At 36.5% G+C, this 20,463-nt stretch overlaps 1 protein-coding gene across 1 annotated transcript; it reads right to left on the bottom strand.

The window, feature by feature from the left end:
* Window positions 1-871: 871 nt before the first annotated feature.
* On the bottom strand, window positions 872-20,184 carry Dhx15 (DEAH-box helicase 15). Its single transcript, XM_077432560.1, has 15 exons — window positions 19,918-20,184; window positions 15,484-15,650; window positions 15,299-15,410; window positions 12,501-12,677; window positions 12,178-12,416; window positions 11,032-11,163; window positions 10,767-10,942; window positions 10,583-10,689; window positions 10,300-10,496; window positions 9,192-9,287; window positions 8,960-9,097; window positions 3,829-3,951; window positions 3,554-3,744; window positions 1,355-1,517; window positions 872-1,263 (listed from the first exon to the last, which is right to left on the bottom strand). Exons 1-15 carry the CDS (start codon window positions 19,965-19,967, stop codon window positions 1,136-1,138), a joined length of 2,196 nt encoding a protein of 731 aa, XP_077288686.1. The 5' UTR covers window positions 19,968-20,184; the 3' UTR covers window positions 872-1,135.
* Window positions 20,185-20,463: the final 279 nt, after the last annotated feature.

Genomic DNA, 20,463 nt, shown 5'->3' with positions numbered 1-20,463 from the left:
ATCCCGTGCTAATCTTTAATGCTGCTGGTAAGACTTGTATATTTGTGAATAGATCGTTTCCTATCAGAATTTGCCAATTTATCTGATTTCAGTTTTGAAACGGTTCCTCCATCAAATTGGTAAAAATTATCCTACCCTTTGTCACAAATATCTGAATTTGATTCATGTACAAGTCTAAATCCATAGATGTCTCTATTAATTATTTATTTCCTGTTCTTCATCCTCTCGAAATACAGAATGTAATAATAAAAAATGCTGCAATGTTTGTAATTAATTATCTAGGAAGGCGCATTGGGTTTACCTGTCAGGCCTTCTTGGTATATACATATATGTATCTATGTAAAAATAATATTAAAAAGATCAGGAAAGTCTACATCCCTGTTGGATGCCTTTTTGGACTTGAAAGTTTTCTGAAAGGAACTCTGCTTCTCACTGTTGCCGCATTATGTATATATATATATAAATTATAAATGAGTGTTATTAGTTGTTTTGGAACACCCATTTCCACCAGGACCTTCAAAAAGTCTAGTCAAAAGATTTTGTGTAATCTAACAAAGCAAAGTAATGTATGTATATATGTACATAAGTATTTAGTCGGAAACCAAATAAACAGACTTACTAAGATTTAGGCTAATAGCCATGCTGCACAAATCATTGATTGATTACTCCATGCAAATCCATATAAAGTAATAAAGGTTGGGCACTACATACATATATACTAGGTCAAAGGATAAACAATGGAATTGAATGATCGCTCAGTTGAATCTTCCATGTAATACCTTTTTCATATCGAAATATTCCGAATGGTAAATGAATTGTATTTATATCAAATAAAAATTCTTTTTTAAATGTTGTTTTTTTTTTTCTTTTTTGTATTCATACATTTCATTGAATCTCAATATACAGAAATAAATTCAGAATCCACAAATACGTCAGAGTCGTATTCTTCAAATCATAATAAGAAATAACAATACAAACATTATTTCCATTGTCTATATAAATATAAATTTAAAACTGGAAAACTGAAAAGTTGTGCCTATATAATATACATTCATATCATGAAAAAATGCGAGCTTGCATTCGTCTCGACGATAAACAAAGTTAAAATCTAAAACAAACATCTCCAAGCCGCCGTCTAAAAGCCTTCTTGGTAGTGCTTCGAGTCCATCTTCTCCTGCAGCAGCTCCAGCTGTCGCCGAGCCTCACACTGGGGGAAATTGTTCATGTCATAGTATTGCGGCGCGATCTTCAACAGCCACTGAGCTGCAATACAAACAAAAATTGAATAATACATGTATTCAATCGGATAAAAAAAAACAACAACACACAATTCGATCGAATAAACGCTACGTACGATTGATGTCGGTGACGGTTCGAATGTAATTCTTAGTGGTGAGTACGAATTCATTGTAGATGACCCACTCCGGTTTGTGGCCGAGGCACGTCGACGGATGCAGTTGGACTTCCTGATTATCTTTGACGGTCAGATAACGCGTCGACCGCTCTAAATGTGCTACCTGTGAGGATAAACAAAATATTGTTCAATGATTGATACTGTATACGTTACAAATCCTACTGTACACAAAATAACAAACAAACTAGTTTGTTCATGCACAACTAGGCATAAGTACTCTCAATCGTTTGTCCCATTCTCTATGTATGGATACTCGAGCTGGGTTGCAATATTTAAATAAGTAAAAATGGGAATTATAGCAACGGTATAATGTGGCTTCCATAGGATTTCCCTTTTAAATATTTGTTTTGCGCTTTGACAGCTAAAAATTTCATGCGACATCTGGTAAGTCTATTTGCAGATACATAGCTTTAGACTGTTAGCACTTAAACCAAAACCAGTAGTCAGTGTATGAACATACTAGTATGTTCATGAATGAACTGGAGTGAACACTTGGGACTGTAAAAATACATTATTATTAAGTATTAGAGATTACAATACCGGTACTACTGAATGGTTCTATTGTTTCTACGTGTTTGGTCAAAATACCTAGTCTTGCCATAAGTTCTGTTACAAAGGTTTGCGAGTCGTTTGCTCGTAAATATTAATAAATACCAACAATATTTTTTTTACTCTTTTTGGTAAAGGTACATATCCAGATTAGATTCATATACATAATCAGTTGATCCCGTGTTCAGGTAAGATGGAGTGGATAGATTACGAAAACCGCATGGCTGTGTGATAGCGCTGCATGAGATTATGAAGAGGGCAGGCTAAATTTTCAACAAGCTGAAAAAGCTAAAGCTTTCGAGAATGTCCGCGTAACGAACGATCAAAAGATTCACCATATCCAAGTAAAAGGCTGAAGTCGTTTCACAGCATTTATTGGTGATTAAGGAGATACACGCACTACTAGAGTGCTCCGTCCAGAATGTCTTGATATGGTCTAAGTACCTCCTTATAAAGGACAGGTCGTTCAAGGCATCTTCGACGTCCGGTTATGTATTCCCACGACACTCAGTCCCACGCTATCGGTCACTTCTGAGAAGGGAGCTTACTACGCCAATTCGGGGGCCATTGTTTAGCCTACTTGCACTTAGTCTGGAGATAATCCTTGAAACCAATTATAACGGTCACACAGTCTCTGGGTTGTAAATAAAATTTGTTTCATGTCAATATGTCTATTAGTTTTTGTTCTGTGATAAAATATGTTTGCAACACAACTTATCGTACAATATATACATGATAAACCGGAAGTGGGATTTTTACCACTTAGAAAGGTCAAAAATGTTGTCGCCTGGATTCTGTCCACCCCCCTGAACGTATTAAGCTGAAAATTTATATTCGTATTCTTTATGTACTAACTTAGAGCTGACTATCTATGTATGTATATGTATGTAAAAATAAATAAATAAATAAGATGACGCAGAATCAGTGGCATGCGGTGAAATTATCTCTCTTTTTGTCATACAGCCTTGTTTAATGTGCGCGCGCAGGATACGGGAGGAAAAGCCTGTTCCTAATGTTCCTGTTGTATCCGGCTCGCGCAAATTAAGTGAGGATGTACGACGGGGGGAGAGAGACTTTTACCGCACGCCACTGATATATATATATATATATATGATTTATGTGTTTATGTGTATATGCATGTATAATGTTTGTATGTATATGGATGTATGTATTGTATGTGTATGTGTATATGTATATGTATGTATATGTGAATATATATATATATATATATGTGTAGGTGTGTATGTATGTATATGTATATATGTATATTTTTATATTTATGTATGTATGAATGTGTATTTGTGTATACGTGGAAGTATTTGTGTATATTTGAATGGTGTACATATATGTTTATATAATTGTCTTTGGCCAGGAAGGCGCATTGGGTTTACCTGTTAGGCCTTCTTGGTGTAAATTAAATAAAAAAATAAATAAATATACTAACCGTTTTTCATATGTATGCATGGTAAACGAACATTTTCGACTTTTTAACATTCGGTGCGGTGACGGTCACCCGTTTGCAACGCAACTTATGGCAAGACTATGTACGTAAAAATAAATAAGATGATGTAGAACAGTGGGTTCACATACTTGCATGAAGAACCCCTCGACGAGGGCCTTGCGAATGTTAATGTAATAATTTTTGCTGTTGAAGTCGGTGCTGGCCTTTTTCAAGTTGAACCGCTCCATGATTCGGGCCAACTGCTGGCGGACGTTGTCGCCCGACTTCAACGAGCGATAGTTGATGAAGTTGTCGTAGCACCAGTTGGGCTCCTCCAAGTCTACAAGTACAGGACAAACGCACATTACGAACATCGTTTGGAAATGAAATGAACAGCGGCGACACGTATACTGTATTTGCTTACTCTGTTTGAAGGCGTGGTAGACGTTGAGCAGCGTGAGGTGATCTCCGTCGATGTGAGCGAACCGCATCTTGGCGTCGTCGGCTGCGCTGCGGGCCTCGTTCGGTCGCACGAAGCACTGCGGTACTGAGCATAATTTGCGGCGCCGCCACGTTACTTCAGCCGTACGGGGGGCGGAGCGCCCGGCCGCCGCCGTTGCCGTCGTCGTCCGCCGCGCTCCGCCCGCCTTCTGGCGCACACGCAAACACTACCTGACCGATCATTCACACACGCATTCGCACAAACACTCCCGCTGCCAAAACCCACGCACGCGGAGATACCACATACCGTACACACACACACACACACACACACCCAGTGCCGTAACCAGCTTTCCATACAACCCCTACAACGTTTCAGATCCGATTCATCGTTTAAATCACGGTATGGTAATGCATACATTCAATCGAAACCACAATAAAAAGATAGATGTATGATTATAAAATATTTTTCCTTATATACATATGTACACGGGGTCTACCTCGTTCCAACAACTTCTATATCAAGCAGCATAGCTCGGTCGTTAACCCTTTGCCCGCGTCACCAAATTTAGCAAACATGCGGCTGCTTTTTTGCGGATTTTGTTATCGCGTTTTCGACTATAAATATAGGTTGTAATATTTTTTTGAATTTTACAACCTATATTTATTTTTTTTGACTACTGCCATCTATTGAATTTGGTAAAGTATACATTTAGTATTATTTTCAACCAAGTTATAAAATTTTAACACAATAGACGGCTCTTATACAGGTTGGAACTTCCAAGACATCTATGCGTGTCTCGCGCGCTGAGGACACGTTCGCTAGGACATGTATAGTAGTCGTACGCGGTGGAAAGGTTAACACTTTGTGATCGGGTAGGTCGCGCGGCCGCCTGAAAGGCGAAAGCGGGCATGTTTTCGCGATATTGCGGTTTACTCTCAATACTCGCTAAAATCCGTATAACTCTCGAAGTTCTCATTGTATTTAAATAAAATTTTTGATTTGTACTCACCAGTATCTGCAGATTATATTTATGAACACCACAACACAAAAAAGTTTTATTTTCACTTGTAAATACGTATTGTTTTATAGTTTTAAAGTTTTAATTAAAAAATGGCTTATAACATAAATAATAGTTCTATACAATGTTTAAAAATGATAATTAATAGTTTACGCGTGTATGATATCTATCAAAGCAGGTACCTTTATGAAGTGGAACGTTACAGAACTCGCAAAAGTATCGGGTTTCACTGCGTTTCTTTTGTGCGGTACACACACGACATAGTCGAGTTGGATATTTTTTTGTGCCGCTTGTCATTATGGGCCGTAATTTATGACTTCGTAAATCCATAGATAATCTTAGGGGATGGTCCTTTGTCGGTGCACGCTTCGTTGGTACTGGTGCTGGTGCAGGTGCATTGTCTGCAAGTGGCATTGGTGTATTACTAGTACTACAATGTGCTACTGGATCGATGGTATCATTTATGATTTGTTGGTTTATCCAACTCCGTGCTACAGCTAACAAAAACAATTTGTATTTAATTTTTTTTGAGTTCATGGTATTGTAAACTCTATATGAATTGAAGAGAGCACAATTCATTAGGTACATGACCGTTCTCTTTGTCCATTTCGTCGTTTTACGTAATATGGAAAAGTATGATAAATATTGGTCTGCACGATCCACCCCCTTCATGTATTTGTTGTATTCTGTAATGCAATTTGGTTTCATTATCTTTTCTCCAGTTTTTATATTTATTTTTTTCGTTACGGCAAATTGAGCAGAATGAATGGTGGAAATCATTCTTACGTCCTTTTTGGACTTCCACACTTGAAGAAGAATATCCTTTTTTCTACGGAAAGTCATTTCATTCTTTTGTAGTTTTACGACCCGTAAATCTGCTGGAAGACCTCTATTGACTCTAATTGTTCCACAAATTCGAATTTTTTTAGTCAACAGGAATATACTCACATTGACACTATTATAAAAATTGTCCATGTAAACATGATGCCATAAGTTCAAATGCGGAGTAAGCACCGATGTTATCGTATTTATTAGTGATTTTCCAGTAGCTGAATAAATTTCAAAATTGCTGATATATCCGCTGACAGCTTCGCAAACCATTCGAACTAAAATGCCGTATTTTGTTAGTTTTCCGGCATTATACACACGAAAAGCCAGTCTGCCTCTCCACGGTATCATGGCTTCGTCTAGAGACAGTTCTTGTGTCGGCTTATACAGTATTAAATTTTTCAATAAAATAGTCGATTATGGGTTGAACTTTGACTAATCTTCCAGAAGTTGCATTTATTTCCTCGTTATTTGAAAAATGCCACGCTCTCCATATTTGGCGAAATCTGTCTCTAGACATAACGGTTGCAAAGAACGGGGTCTCCAGCATCGGATCTTTTATCCAATAATCATCCCTTTTTTCTTTTTTTATATGGCCCATTAGCAAAATTAGGCCTAAAAACTTTTTTAGTTCCAACAACGTAACATCTTTCCACTTCAGAGATTTTTTTAAATCTTTAAATTTGTCGATGTTTTGACGATGGTACCTGTTCGATTCGTTCACCATAAATAATAAAATATCATCCCCAATGAACAATTTTGTAACGTCACTAACATTTTCACTATCATTGGGGAAGATTTTGATTCCAGTGCTGCCCAAAAATGTTTCTAACACTGGCACGGTATCACGGTGTGACCACGACATGTTTTCAAAATCACTTTCATCATCCGATTCCGAATCACTTGAAACATGCCGCAATAAACGAGGTCTTTTAGGACAAAAACTTTCTGATGATGAATCGCTATCACAATCTTCAATATCACTTTCACCGTTTATTGAATTATTATCGGCAAATATTTCATCCTGATCATCAGCACGAGAAGCCATTTTTACGGATTAAAAATTTAAATTCACGAAAGCGACCAAAAGAACCGAAAAGGTCAGCGTTTCACGGTAAACTACATCTGGATTTAATTTTGGGGTGAAATAGGAAGAAACAAGGGAAAGATTGAAAAAAATGGATGTGACAAATTTGAAACACATGTTACGAGTTTAAATGGTTCCACGAGAAAAAATATATAAAACAGGTTCCGATTTTATCATTTGTATATGAAGTATGTATCCAGCTAAAGAGATGTCGTTGATTAAAAATATTTTAAGTACACGAGTTTCCTCGTAACCCGAAGTCCAAGAGCAGACTACGTGAACACGAGAATTCTCGCGACCCGCCATCAAGCGCTGGGTACTCAAACACGAGAATTCTCGTGACCCGATCACAAAGTGTTAAGCTTCTGCCTGACGCCGAGAGTGATTTTTAAACATTTTTGTATACAATATACAAACTCCTGTTTGAGCAGACTAAAAGTTGAGAAAACGAGCCTCGAGATATTGCAAGTTGGTACAACGTAGCGCACCGATGTATAATATGTTACACCCAATTCATGAAATTGTTCGTGTTATTTATTTATATACATAAGAGGTTAACCTCAATGCGTCTTCCTGGCCAATTATAAATGATTTTACAGAGGAGCATTTTACAGAAATCAGATAATTTAGCAAACTCTGTTAGGAAATGATCGACCTGGAGTCACATATGCAAGGTATCGCCAGCAGCACCAGACAGGAATTGAACCCGTGACTGCTCGGTTGGAAGCATTGTATGCTAACCACTAATTTATACTGCTGCTTATGAAAATGTATGTCGAATTTAGTGCCGTATTAAAAATCATACTGTTTGTTATTAAAATTATTGTTGACAACATAAAAATCAAAGGAGGCGTCAATTCGTGAACTGAGCAATGAAATTGGAAAATACACTTTCGACATTTTCATGAAATGAGCAATTTCACGAATTGGATACAGCACATACGAATGCAGTATTTTATCACATTGGTAAATTATTCTAATACATATTGATGTTTTTAGCTCACTATATTATTCGTTAAATCCCATCGCTAAATAATAAAAGGCTTGTAATCACGGAAACATTAAAAAAAACATGACATTGATAAAAATGATACTTTTGAGGAAATAGAATAAAAAAAAGTTTTTTTAAAAACATACCTCTTCTATAATTTGTATATAAAATTATTATTTTGAATAAAAACAATAATTTTATTTTACTACCGCCATCTATGTTTAAAACTAATAAACAAACGATGGATAAACGTCAACGACTATCTCGCCGGGCAGATATCAAACGCGTCTTACACGATATTTTTGCACCATCATAATGGCGGAGAATCCATTTACTTATATTGATGACCAAAATGAGCAATATGGCAAAGTGTGAAAACGATCGGATAAGAGGCAAACTTTTTCATGAATTTTAATCGTACGTGAAACGTAAAGGAGGGAGGTATGTAAAAAATATTTTACTTTACAAAAAATAATCTATTGATAACTAGAGGTAGGATAGTCACAGAGCTATCCATTGTTCCATTGTTGTAAATCCTTAGTTAAAAAGGTTCGGCAAACCTTTAACAATGCATTTACAACCTTTGAACAATACGCGGCACCTTCTGGGTCCGGTGACTATTGATAACCAATACAGTTTCAATTTGTTTCTTATATAGAATCAGTAAAATAAGCCTCTGTAAGATAAAAAAACATTGTATTTAAAATACTTTGAAGATGTAACCAAAAATAATATGACTTTGAACATCATCTACATTTTTAAATTATTAAAAAAAACCCAAAACCATCAACAAAAAGAGATAATTTTATAGGTGGGACGGGTAAGTCACTCCCAAACTGAGTATTTACACGTTTCATATACGTACTTAAAACCAAATCAGCGAGGCTCATTGATTCTAAAATCAATTGCAACCATTGCACTTGCTCAGTTACGGCACCGCACATACCGACACTCGTTCAAATCCACAAAACAACACCCTGAAGCCACATTTCGACAGTTTGGAATGAAGTGCCGAGCGTGCATTCCGTCCACAGCCCGTCAAACCAAAGTATCGAAGTCTAATTCAATTGCACGCTATGCGTTAATAATTGTATCATGAAAGTATATATATATATATATATATGTGTGCATATTAAAAATATATCATATATTTAGGCAGTAAGTCGGCCAGGATGTTCCCGGCTACCTGAGAGCATAGCTGTGATGGAGAGTATCTCATTTGAGCAGTTGTGGTTGCACGACGCGATCAACATCTTGGCGAGCTGGGGGTCCAGCGGAAACTCGGCCATCACCGCGCCCAGGTCTGTCAGGTTACCGTCGTCGTCTGCAACAATCATCGAACGCTTCAGTATGCGATACGGAATCGAATGAAATACAACTGGATTCGTATATTATATATATATATATTGTATTCGTACCTAAAGCCGCAAGATAATTAAGCAACTCCAAAGCTCGCATCAGTGTTTCCGGAGCTGGAGGATCCATGAAATCAAAATGTACAAGATCGTCGATACCTGCAAATAAAGAAAAAATACCAATCGTTAATGACAAGTCTTCTTCTTTCTCGTTTGCTCAACGCTGAGCGTCGTGGTTATTTTCTATCATTTGGGATCCGGTGGACGATCTACATCCACTCGCCTTCTCTTCTCTGTTCTGGTGACTACCAGCTTCTTGAGACTTTCCAAATTCTTTCTGGTAATATGTCTAAAGTAGGAAATGATAATTTTTCTACATGCTGTGGAGTCTTTTTGAAACTACCAGTTCTTTTGAGGATGGAGACGATTGTGCGTCTTGCGGTCCATGGAATGCGCATCATCCGTTTCCAACACCACATTTGAAAGCCGTCCCTTTCTTTCTTTTTTAGCGTCAATGTCCTTCGTGACTCCTTACAATGCAATAGGAGTCACTGGAAATCGCACCAGATGGATTTTAGTGTTTCTCACTATAGAACAGATTCCATAGATCAGACTGATCATCGTTGTTGTTGTCATTCCTATTCTTCTGCAGATTTCTGATTGGCATACTTCTTCTAATAAAATGAATGGATAATAACTAGGTAAATAATAAAAAATCGTTGACTTCCTCATAGTCTTTTAAAGCAATGGACCTTATGAGAGACTCGAATCTGGTGCTTACTCTCTATCTTTATTCTACAAAGTAATTTAGCCATTTCCTTCTAATTGCTGGCCTTTTAATAAATATAAACTGCAGTTGGATAAAAACTAAGCATAAAAAATGGCTTACAAGCACTAGGGATTGCAATTTACCACCAAATTTCATTTTTACCCGTTTATCAGTAAATGAAAAATAAATTAGCGTGGATTAGATAACTGTATATGGTTACTTTTCTTTCAGAAAGAACAGAAATCTCGTTATTCGCTACAACTTGAATTACTACTAATATGTAACCACTACAAAACCGGTAATGCAATCCCTAACAAGCATCAATCTAGAATTATGTATAAGAAATATGTACAGACTCGGAGAAATTGTCACATTAGCAAAACAAATAAATTTCAAGCATACCTAATTTTTTCAATTGTAGCACGACTGATCCGAGATTGGAACGTAGAATCTCAGGATAAGTGTTTTCCTGCATTTCGTGACGGTACGCTTTCTCCGTGTACAGTCGGAAACACTTACCAGGCCGAGTACGACCGGCTCGTCCGGCTCTTTGCTGCGCAGACGCTTTACTTATCGGAGACACCAGCAGAGATTCCACCCTATGAAAATAAAACAATACTTAATATATAAAAAAACAAAACAACAAATGAACCACAGCAATTAAGCAAACAATATAGATACAAACCTAATCCTTGGATTGTACACTTTTTGCTTGGCGAAGCCGGGATCTATCACGAATACGACACCGTCGATTGTGAGCGAAGTTTCTGCTATGTTTGTAGACACGACTACCTATAAATATACATGTCTTATAGAACTAAAATGCGTATTATGTAATTAGACAGACAGTGGATAAAACGAATGCATGCCTTTCTGCCGATTGCACCGTTGGCTTTCGATGGTGGCGCTTGTTCGAATATACGCTGTTGCAAATTAGGCGGTAATGTGGAATATAGTGGAATGCATTTGAGTTCGCCGACGTCCGGTCCCAATTTGTCTATTTCGACTTTGATCCTTTTACAAGCTTCTTCTATTTCCTCTTGACCTGCACACACAGTTGGATATATGTTTATATTTATTTTGATTCATACAATTATTAAAAAAAAAAAAACGCTATATTCGAATCAAACATACCCGTTAAAAATAATAAAATATCTCCAGCAATCTCTTCGCACATGTGAATCTGTATCACAGTTTTGATGGCGGCATCTAAATAGTCCCTTTCCGGATGTTGAGTATAAAATATTTCTACAGTATGGGTGCGACCTGAAAGTCAATACAAATTAATTGTTTATTTAAAGTTTGAAACAATTCCTAATGCGCCACAATGATATCAAAACGTAACAGAGAAAAAAAAATACATATTTATATGTAAATAGTGGATTTACCCGGCTTCGCTCGGTATTTGTAATATAAACCGATTAAACATGGCTAATCTAATAGTAAACATCCATTTGTTATTAAATTTATTTAAATCGAAAAAAAAAAAATGAATGACAGCCAATCAGAAATGATTTACACACACAACTGGAACTGAAAAAATAATCCTGATCCGGAACTGAAAAAGGAATCTGAATATGGAAATGAAAAAGGAATCTGGATACAGAACTGAAAAAGGAATCCGGATCCGGAACTGAAACAGGAATCTGCAACTAGAATCTGGATTCGGAAATGAAAAAGGAATCTGGGTCCAGAACTGAAACAGGAATCTGGAACCGGAAATGAAAAAGGAATCAGTATCAGGAACCGAAAAAGGAATCTTGATTCGGGATCTGGAACTGAAACATGAATCGGAATCTAAATCTGAATAGAAATCGATATCGTCGTTATAGAAAATTAGATTTTTTTCGATAACGTCACAGATTCTCCCACCCAAACCTCACATAAATACATTAAACCTTACAAAGTATCTTTCGAAATTATATATTATATGTATAGATGTACATATATTTGTCAAATTTTTCTCGAAAACTACACAAAAATTTTTTTGCATCCTCAATTGCAGTCCAAAAACCTGTGAAAAATCATCTAGAGATGAAATTGTAACAGATGACATTTCGTATCGGAATTTTGAATCACCGATTACGTGAGTAAGACTGCGAGCAGGATACAAGCCAATATTAACATTTACAGCTTTAAGGCAACGAAATTTGGCCACAAGACTTGGCCCAACATTATGTACATTGCAAATAAATCGAGCGAGACTCGGCCTCCCCATTTTAAAGTCAATACAAACCGACTTCAACATATGAAAATAGAAACGCAAATGCGCATACAAACCTGGAACGTTCATAAGCGGTGCGTTGTCGAAGTACTGTTGAAATTTACCAGCGTCGAGGGTGGCCGACATGATGACCAATTTGAGATCGGGCCTCTGCTTCACGACCTCCTTGAGAACTCCCATGAGAATATCGGTGGCAAGTGTGCGCTCGTGAGCCTCGTCCAACAGTATCACCTGATACTGCTCCAGGATCGGATCGGACATACCCTCACGCAACAACATACCGTCTGTCATGTACCTGAAAACAACGAAAACAAAACAATAACAAAAGTTGGCGGCGCCACATACGAATAAACTCAAATGTGATGTGAAAAAGATATACTTTAATTTGGTGTTAGGTCCCGAGCAATCTTCGAAACGTATACTGTAGCCGACTTCCTGGCCGAGCACGACGTCCATCTCTTCGCTTACGCGTTGGGCCACCGACATGGCGGCCACTCGACGTGGCTGCGTACAAGCTACAGCCTTCTTTCCGACAGATCGAGAATATTCTACACACCTAATGAAAATTTATGTACATATATACTACAATTAGCGGTGGAAACAATTAAACAATCAATATGTTAAAAGTGAAAACCGACCATATAAGATAGTAATATGCCAATAGTTTTTACTTTATCTATGTATGTAGTAACAATAGATTAAGTTTTGTGATCATGCGAAAATTCAAACTCGAGATTTTGACTGATCCGAACTCAGAATCGATCACTGATCACGCAAAAAAAAAAAAAAGTGTATGTGTGGCTGTGTGTTTTGGGGATTTTTTGAACACCGTTACTCCTATCGAACAGAAACTTAGTATCGGTTACTGAAATTCTTATCGATACTGTTACGTACACCGCCGAGTAAGTGCAATCGGATTAGGCCGAGTAGCATCCCAGAGACTGTGTGACCGTTATAATTGGTTTCGAGGATTATCTCCAGGCTTAAGTACAAGTCGGCTAACATACTCTGATTCTACTTTATTACAGTTTAGTTCGTAGTAATATGGAGTATGCCTCAATCATATGGTCTCCCTATTACCACTCACATTGAGCATTTAGAAACAATCCAGAAGCGTTTTTTGCGCCATTTATCCTACAAGACTGGTCTTAAAAAACTGTTACCATCTTATAATGACAGACTCTCTTTTTTCCATATTGCAAGTTTGTCTCAGCGTAGAAGTGTTTCTGATTTGTTAATTTTATATAAGATTGCTAATGGTATTCTTGACACATCTGTTTTAAGCGAGATTAATTTTAACGTTAATGCCCGATTCACCAGATGCACAAATCTTTTTTATCCACCAATTTGTCAAAGCAACACCTCTTTCAATAGTGCAATCGTTCGTATATGCCGTATTTACGATAGCTTAGATGATCGTCCTGACCTCTTTAGTGACTCTTTTAGTATTTTTAGGACAAAGGTGAAGAAAATAATATGTGGTTGATTTGCTTCTTCACCCTTATAGTCTTTCTTTTTCTTTTTTACTTTATCTGTATCTTTTTCTTTATCTGTTTCTTTTCTTTTTTTTAAAATCTTGATATTTTTGTAATTTTACTTTTTTATATCACCATGTGGTGCTCACTGTAAATGGAATATTATATTTTTATTTATGTTTATTATTATTTTTTGTCTCATTATACAACTTTCTTTTTATATTTTATTCTGTATGTGTGCCTATTTAAATAAAATAAATGCACTTAGCGGGGGTAGCGGTAACTCGGTCGCATTCCGGTAGAGTTCTTAGAACTCACAGCGGTGGCGTGGGACTGACTTCCGTGGCACATCTAGTACGTGACCATAACATTAGGTAAACAAACCGGACGTCGAAGATGCCCTGAGAGACCTATCCGTTATAAGGCGGTACTTAGGCGATATCAAGACATTCTGGACAGACCACTGCCAGTGTGTGTATCTCCTTAATCACCAATAAATGCTGTGACACGACTTTGGCCCTTTACTTGGCTCCTCCACCCACCCCTACGCAACAATGCAATGTAAATTTTTAAGTTGACCGGAAATGGTAGGTGTCTTTTTTTAAGTTTTTGGATTCAATTATCACCCAAACCACGCAACGAATCAGACTGAATTTTTTTTACATGAAATAATAAATTTTATATCCCAATATTTTTACCCGAACCGGAAATAGTACTTTTACTCTAAAAAATCGAGGTTTTTTAAGTTTTACTCCCAAATCTTTTAGTGAAATTTCATATCTAGAAGTTTAAGTTTAATTACAAGTTATGTAAAAAAATTAACACCCATCAACCAGAAGTAGCAGTTTACTCTTCGATTTTTCTTCTACTATTCTTTTTACCCTTTAAGTATGTGTGCTCTTCACGAGAAAATTCAAATATAATCCTTGTATTAATGCGATAAAAATAAAAAAAGAAAACCATTAAATTAAGTGGTATTTTTGCCACTTAGGAAAGTCAAAACTTTTGTGACTACACGATTTTTTCCCCACCACTGAACGTATCAAGCTGAAAGTTTATATTTGTATTCTCTATAACTAACTTAGAGTTAACAAGGTTTTGGTTAGAATTTGTAAACCGGAAGTAGTATTTTTTTTAAACAATATTTAATTATTATATTTTGACCTTTTAAATTATAATATTTCTATCTTCTTGACATTTTGTCTATAATACTTATATTGATGTTAAGTAATAAAAAAAATTTGAACATTATACAACTGGAAGTAGAACTTTTGTCTTCTGTAAGTTTCCTTACATTTGCGTTCAATTTGTATCGAAGATGCTCTCAGAGCCGGTATGTGTGAACATTTGTGAATATTTCACTTTCGAATTTTGTTTTTTATACATCTTATATTCCTCAAATACACACGTAGATAGTTGTGGGTTGGTCACATCCAAATTTTTTATATATTAAACAAGTCACTCGGAACGTCAAGGATGTGTGCTCTCTGAAGAATGCATGGAATCTTGTAGCGAGGAGTACCGAGTACCGAGGAGTTCACTTGACATCCAATAAAACTCACCTGAGACGTTATCTTCATAAAATGACTTTGTGGCACATTGCTATCCAATGTAATATGTGAATATGTATTTACTTTTAAATCAAACTTTTGTCCTATATTGTATATACATTTACATAAAATGACATTCAACATTAACGCACCATTGTGGAATTTGAGTTGTCTTTCCGGAGCCCGTCTCACCGACTAATACGATGCACTGGCTCTCGGCTAAGAGTCTCATGAACTCGGCTCTGTATTCAAACACGGGTAGTCCTAAAAAAACAAACGCATACATTGATTAATGTGCAAAATTATCGTATTCAATAGTGAGAGCTGAAGACAGTACCCAATCTTTTTCTGTACAGGTCATGGTATCTTTGACTGTATGGTCGTCCAGTGTATATGTTGAGGCCGGAGCCGGCTGATGGTACGATAGGGTGGGCTATGGAATTGGACGAAGTGGTGGATTTTTCATTGTTTGTGCTCGATCCTGCTATTGCAGCACGTTCTTCCCTAAAAACAAAATATATACATATTTTATCACACCATAAACAAAAACTCGAAATATTTCTATTAAAGGAAAGAAATAAATATTAAAACATTCCATATAAAAAATTCATATGATCAGCTATTTAGTATTTAGTTAGACTACATATGTAAGTCATTCTTATTTGATTTTAATAGCAAAAATCATCGATAAATCTATTTGTAACATTTCAATACTGCAATCAAAACCATTGAGGCCTGTGATTATGATTAATATTTTTTTAAAACTTTGAAGGCCAAAGTCGCTTCACAGCATTTATTGAACAATTCAGGAGGTCCATACGGATCCAGCGCTCGCTCCAGAATAGTCTGCTGTACCGAGTGTACCTCCATATAAAGGGCAAGTTGCCCATCACAGCTTCCCCGATCCATTTATCTATCTATTGTTGAGACACGTACAGGTTTAAGTACGTGCACTCGCCCGGATTTAGAGAATTCTAGCGGGTACTGACTGAGCACCGTTCGGCCTAACCTAACCTAACCCGGAGGGTCTCCATTGTTCTCCTCTGAATGCACTTACCAGGCGGATACACTCTCCTGTGTTCCCACATTATAGTACCTTAGGCTTTGACTCACTCTTGTTGAGAAGGATTGTTGCCGTTTCCAAATACAATAAAGAGAAGTACGGACAACCATACAATTAAATTATGGGCTCCTGAATGTGGTAGAGCTTTGCGTCACCGTCGACTTTTCCAATCTGATAATTTACGCTCACCAAGGTGGGAAATATAACATTCAGGCTCAGCAGCAACGATTTCATTGAGAAGTCGAATAGCTCTTGGAATAGGAGCCATTCGAAAAAGAACTGTGCGAGAGCAGGAGGTACAACCATCAAATGATGATGACTACCACGCACATAATTATCAGGGACATAAAGTCCCAACTGTTCCAGCAACAACAGGCACGACGTATTACCACGTAGTAGCTGAAGAACAAATAGAATTAATGAGAAGTTTCTTTGAAGTTTGAGGGAATTATACCCTAGCATACCCAAAAGAAAAGGAGTAGGGTAGAGATATGGGTAAAACTCATACTCTTTCCTATGTATGTACATATATAGGAAACAAAGAAATGATAACTGTAAAATTGGCTTTCCTATTTCTTTAACTAATAATCTCAAGTTATTCAGCGTCTTGAGGTTCAATCAATTTGATTATAAAATGCTGCAAAAATTTCTCCATAGATGTCACTGTGGATGCTTGTATGAATTCTCATTGTATAAAATGCTTATGTATACTGATTTTATTGCACTCGTCGCTCTGGAGAAGGCGAGTGTTCAAGTTCTATGAAATAAAATAAAATATATAAAAAAATATCCCACTAAAAAGCCTTGGGCCATACATTTTAAGGACTTATTTTTTGTATAGATACATACAATGCGAGTATTATAGCTACAGTGGCTTTTCTTCTACTGTCCATTTTGAAGGTTCAAACAAGCAAAACATAGGTATATTGACAATATTGAAAGTTCAAAATCCTCCGACAATATTGTGAACTTGAGGTAATACTGTGATCCGTATAGACGGTGTAGCACGCGGCAATCTCTGAAAGTCTAATAAAAACACTAATCTGAGAGGTCACACTATTGGAGTCAACTGAGTTTATTATCGACAGTGGAACCTCTTTTAAAACAACAATGAATTGTGGTTTTTATTCAAGCGCTTATTTGTGCTAGTTTTAACCCATTTTTGCCCGAATTTTTTTTTCCTCAAAATTTATAATAATTTCAACAAATCATAGTATTATATGATACATAACATTTTTTTTTCTTTTTTTCTTGCATTCGTATTTGTTTTATACGAGTTTTTCGAGATGTTCCAAATTTGGAACACTGGGAATACAGTGAGGTAGCCGCTACAAAACTAAATTAAGAAAAAAAGTTTATTTCAACACAAGCAACCTTATAAAATAGTGTACATAGATAAGTCAAGTTATGTAAATATAATATATATACATGAATTAACGAAAATGAAAGGTTTTAAAACATCCTTCATGCAAATTTACACCACATTTTTCACAACATTTTGTGGCATGTTTTTTACAAAGTGCAAATCCATTTTGTTTATCAGCTAGAATCATCCAATGATCTAGGCGATCATATCGAATATTGACAGGCACCATGCTAGATAATTATTTTGAAGATTTTGGTCTTCCTCCCCCCCCTTTACGGGATTTATGTTAATTTTTAAGTACAGTTGTACTATATTTCTTCTAAATTGCAAGTAATATTTTCTGGATTTTTTCTATAAAGTTGCCAAGCATTATGAGCACCATTTTTTAGATGTGATGGATACTCGATAGTTATCTATATTTTCATCCATTCGATGTACTCCGACCATATGTATAGTTGTTGTATTTTAATATGACATTTGGTCGGTTGATTGGTGGTTTTTTTTCTCGGAGGATATCCATCTCTGGTTCTACTGGATCGCAGGAGCTAACGGTGAGAACTACTCGGTTGTCATTCCAAGCTGTAATAGTTTTTGCCAGTTTTGGTGTCAATTCAAAATTCATATGTCCCTCGTATCAATTTAGTATTATATATAGGGCATTTTTCTGTTCTATTAGTCATTATTGTTCCCATATAGCCGTACCCAACAATTCTTCAACAATTTCTTCCATCTCTGATGTTGTTAAAAATCTGGGGGAAAAAATCCAATGTTGCTATAATCCCAGTGTTCCAAATTAGGAACATGGATAATATTGTGAATAAAAAAGTTACATATGGAAAAATTAAAAAAAAGTACTTCACATAACGAATCTAGAACAATAAGAGATTATAATAAATATTTATTTATTTGGAAAATTTACAGTTTATTAAGTTACATAGATTGATAGTAAAAAAACATAATTATGTTAAGTAAACCATTAATAATTTTCACATATAGGTAAAAAAAAGAAAAGCTCAAACATTTAAAATAAGAAACAAAAATGATAATAGAGTAAGATAGTTAAAGAAAACAAAAAGAAAAATAATAGAAATAACAGTATAATAAAAATATCAAAATAATAAGAATAATAATATGATAAAAATTATGAAATAATAAAAATAATATAATATATAACAAAAAACAAAAAGACAAAATAAAAATTCATAATCACAATCGTAAATTTTCAATAAAATTAATCATCGAAAAACAAATTTGCAATAATCACTCTAGCTTGTATAGCATTAATATTAAATAAGTCAAACATAGAAATTGTTAAAATTAGTGTGTTGACGGTGGAGCTTGCACGCCAGATGAATGAGCTTCTTCCATAATTAGAAAAAGTATTAGGTATGTAAAGGAGCTCATTACATCTATGTAGTCATTCTATTTGGCACACGCAATGATAGTCTGCTCAATAATTGAGGACAGTCGATCGAGCCGTTAAGGATGTTCAAAATTGTTGAGATGTCAGCTATCTCCCTTCTTTTGACAAGTGGAAGTAGATGCTGACACCTACAAGCATCTTCATAGGAAGTATAGGATAATCCAAAGCGGCTACTGATGTACCTCAAGAATCCCTTCTGAATGCGCTCCAATCTGTCTCTTGCACCAGAGTACTCTGGGTTCCAAACTCAAGAATACTTCTTACGTATGCACAATATAGTATTTTGTATGATTTAATAGAAGTAAAGCATTTGGAGGACCGGATGACGAACCCGAGGGCCTTCGACGCTCGAGCTACAACATTGTCAATATGTGTACTAAAGGATAGATCAGAGTTTAACAAGACTCCCAAATCCCTAATTTCCGATACCCTTGTGAGTCTATGTCCGTTGATTGAATGAGGAAAGTTATGATCGAAAGAAAATATGGTCAATATGTAATAAATGTATTATAAAGATGTGTAAACTTACTTGTCGGATGACATTTTCTGTTGAACGTATTTGATGCAAATAAAAAAAACACTGCTCACTCCCACAGGTTCCAACCTAAAAAAATACTACCCGAAACGATCCCCACACATAATGGGTTAATGTTCGATGCGGTCTTTGGGCTATCTAAGGTCGCGGACAGCTTTGCGGTTAGTAATAGTATGAGAAGTTCATTGTGGAACGATTCCAAGATAACGTCAAAGCCACACCAAACCACACTCGTATAATAAAGCGTCGAATCAATCAGCCGTTTGACGGCAACTACGAGTTGAAGTAAAAGTACACACGGCATGCGTTGAGGTTATGTTTGCGGGATTGTGGGATTGTGGGATAGTGGGAGTAGTCCAAGCAAATTAGGCAAACTAAGCAAACCTGCGCTTCTTGATGAAGGGGTCCAGGACTTCGATGCGCCGCTTCGACATGGCTTCGCCGGTTGCCGGTTGCCGCTGCCGCGTGGCCTCTCCGCGGGGGGCGGGGGCGGGGTGGGGCGAAAGGCGCGGTCGCGGGGACACGGGGGCGGCGGGGCGGCGGGTGCGCGGGGGCTGCGAGGGGTGCGACACGCGCCCGCGTACTGACAATGCACGCTCGCCAACGCACGCATCTAACTATAAACATACGCATGCGACCAGTGTTGCCAGTGTGCACCTCTTCCTGTCATCTTTGTTTTTTTTTTTAGATTTGGCTGATCAAAATCATTTAACCCTTTGACTGCTACAACAACGATAAATCGTTGTTTTGAAATCGGCGAAGATTGCTACGACGATCGTTGTTGACGTCATTAATTGTCGTATTTCGATACTTTCTTTGAGCCACCAGCGCATCAGTGGCACGAAACATTTTTTTTATATACGTATTTATATTTATTTTTCAATCAAGCTTTATAAATATTTATCAATTTTTTAAATAAAAGCTCTTCAA

This window comes from Arctopsyche grandis, chromosome 6 (genome assembly GCF_051622035.1).
Source record: "Arctopsyche grandis isolate Sample6627 chromosome 6, ASM5162203v2, whole genome shotgun sequence".
Taxonomy (NCBI): Eukaryota; Metazoa; Arthropoda; class Insecta; order Trichoptera; family Hydropsychidae; genus Arctopsyche; species Arctopsyche grandis.
Note: the sequence above shows the minus strand (reverse complement) of the source record. Positions and strands in the feature narration are given on the sequence as shown.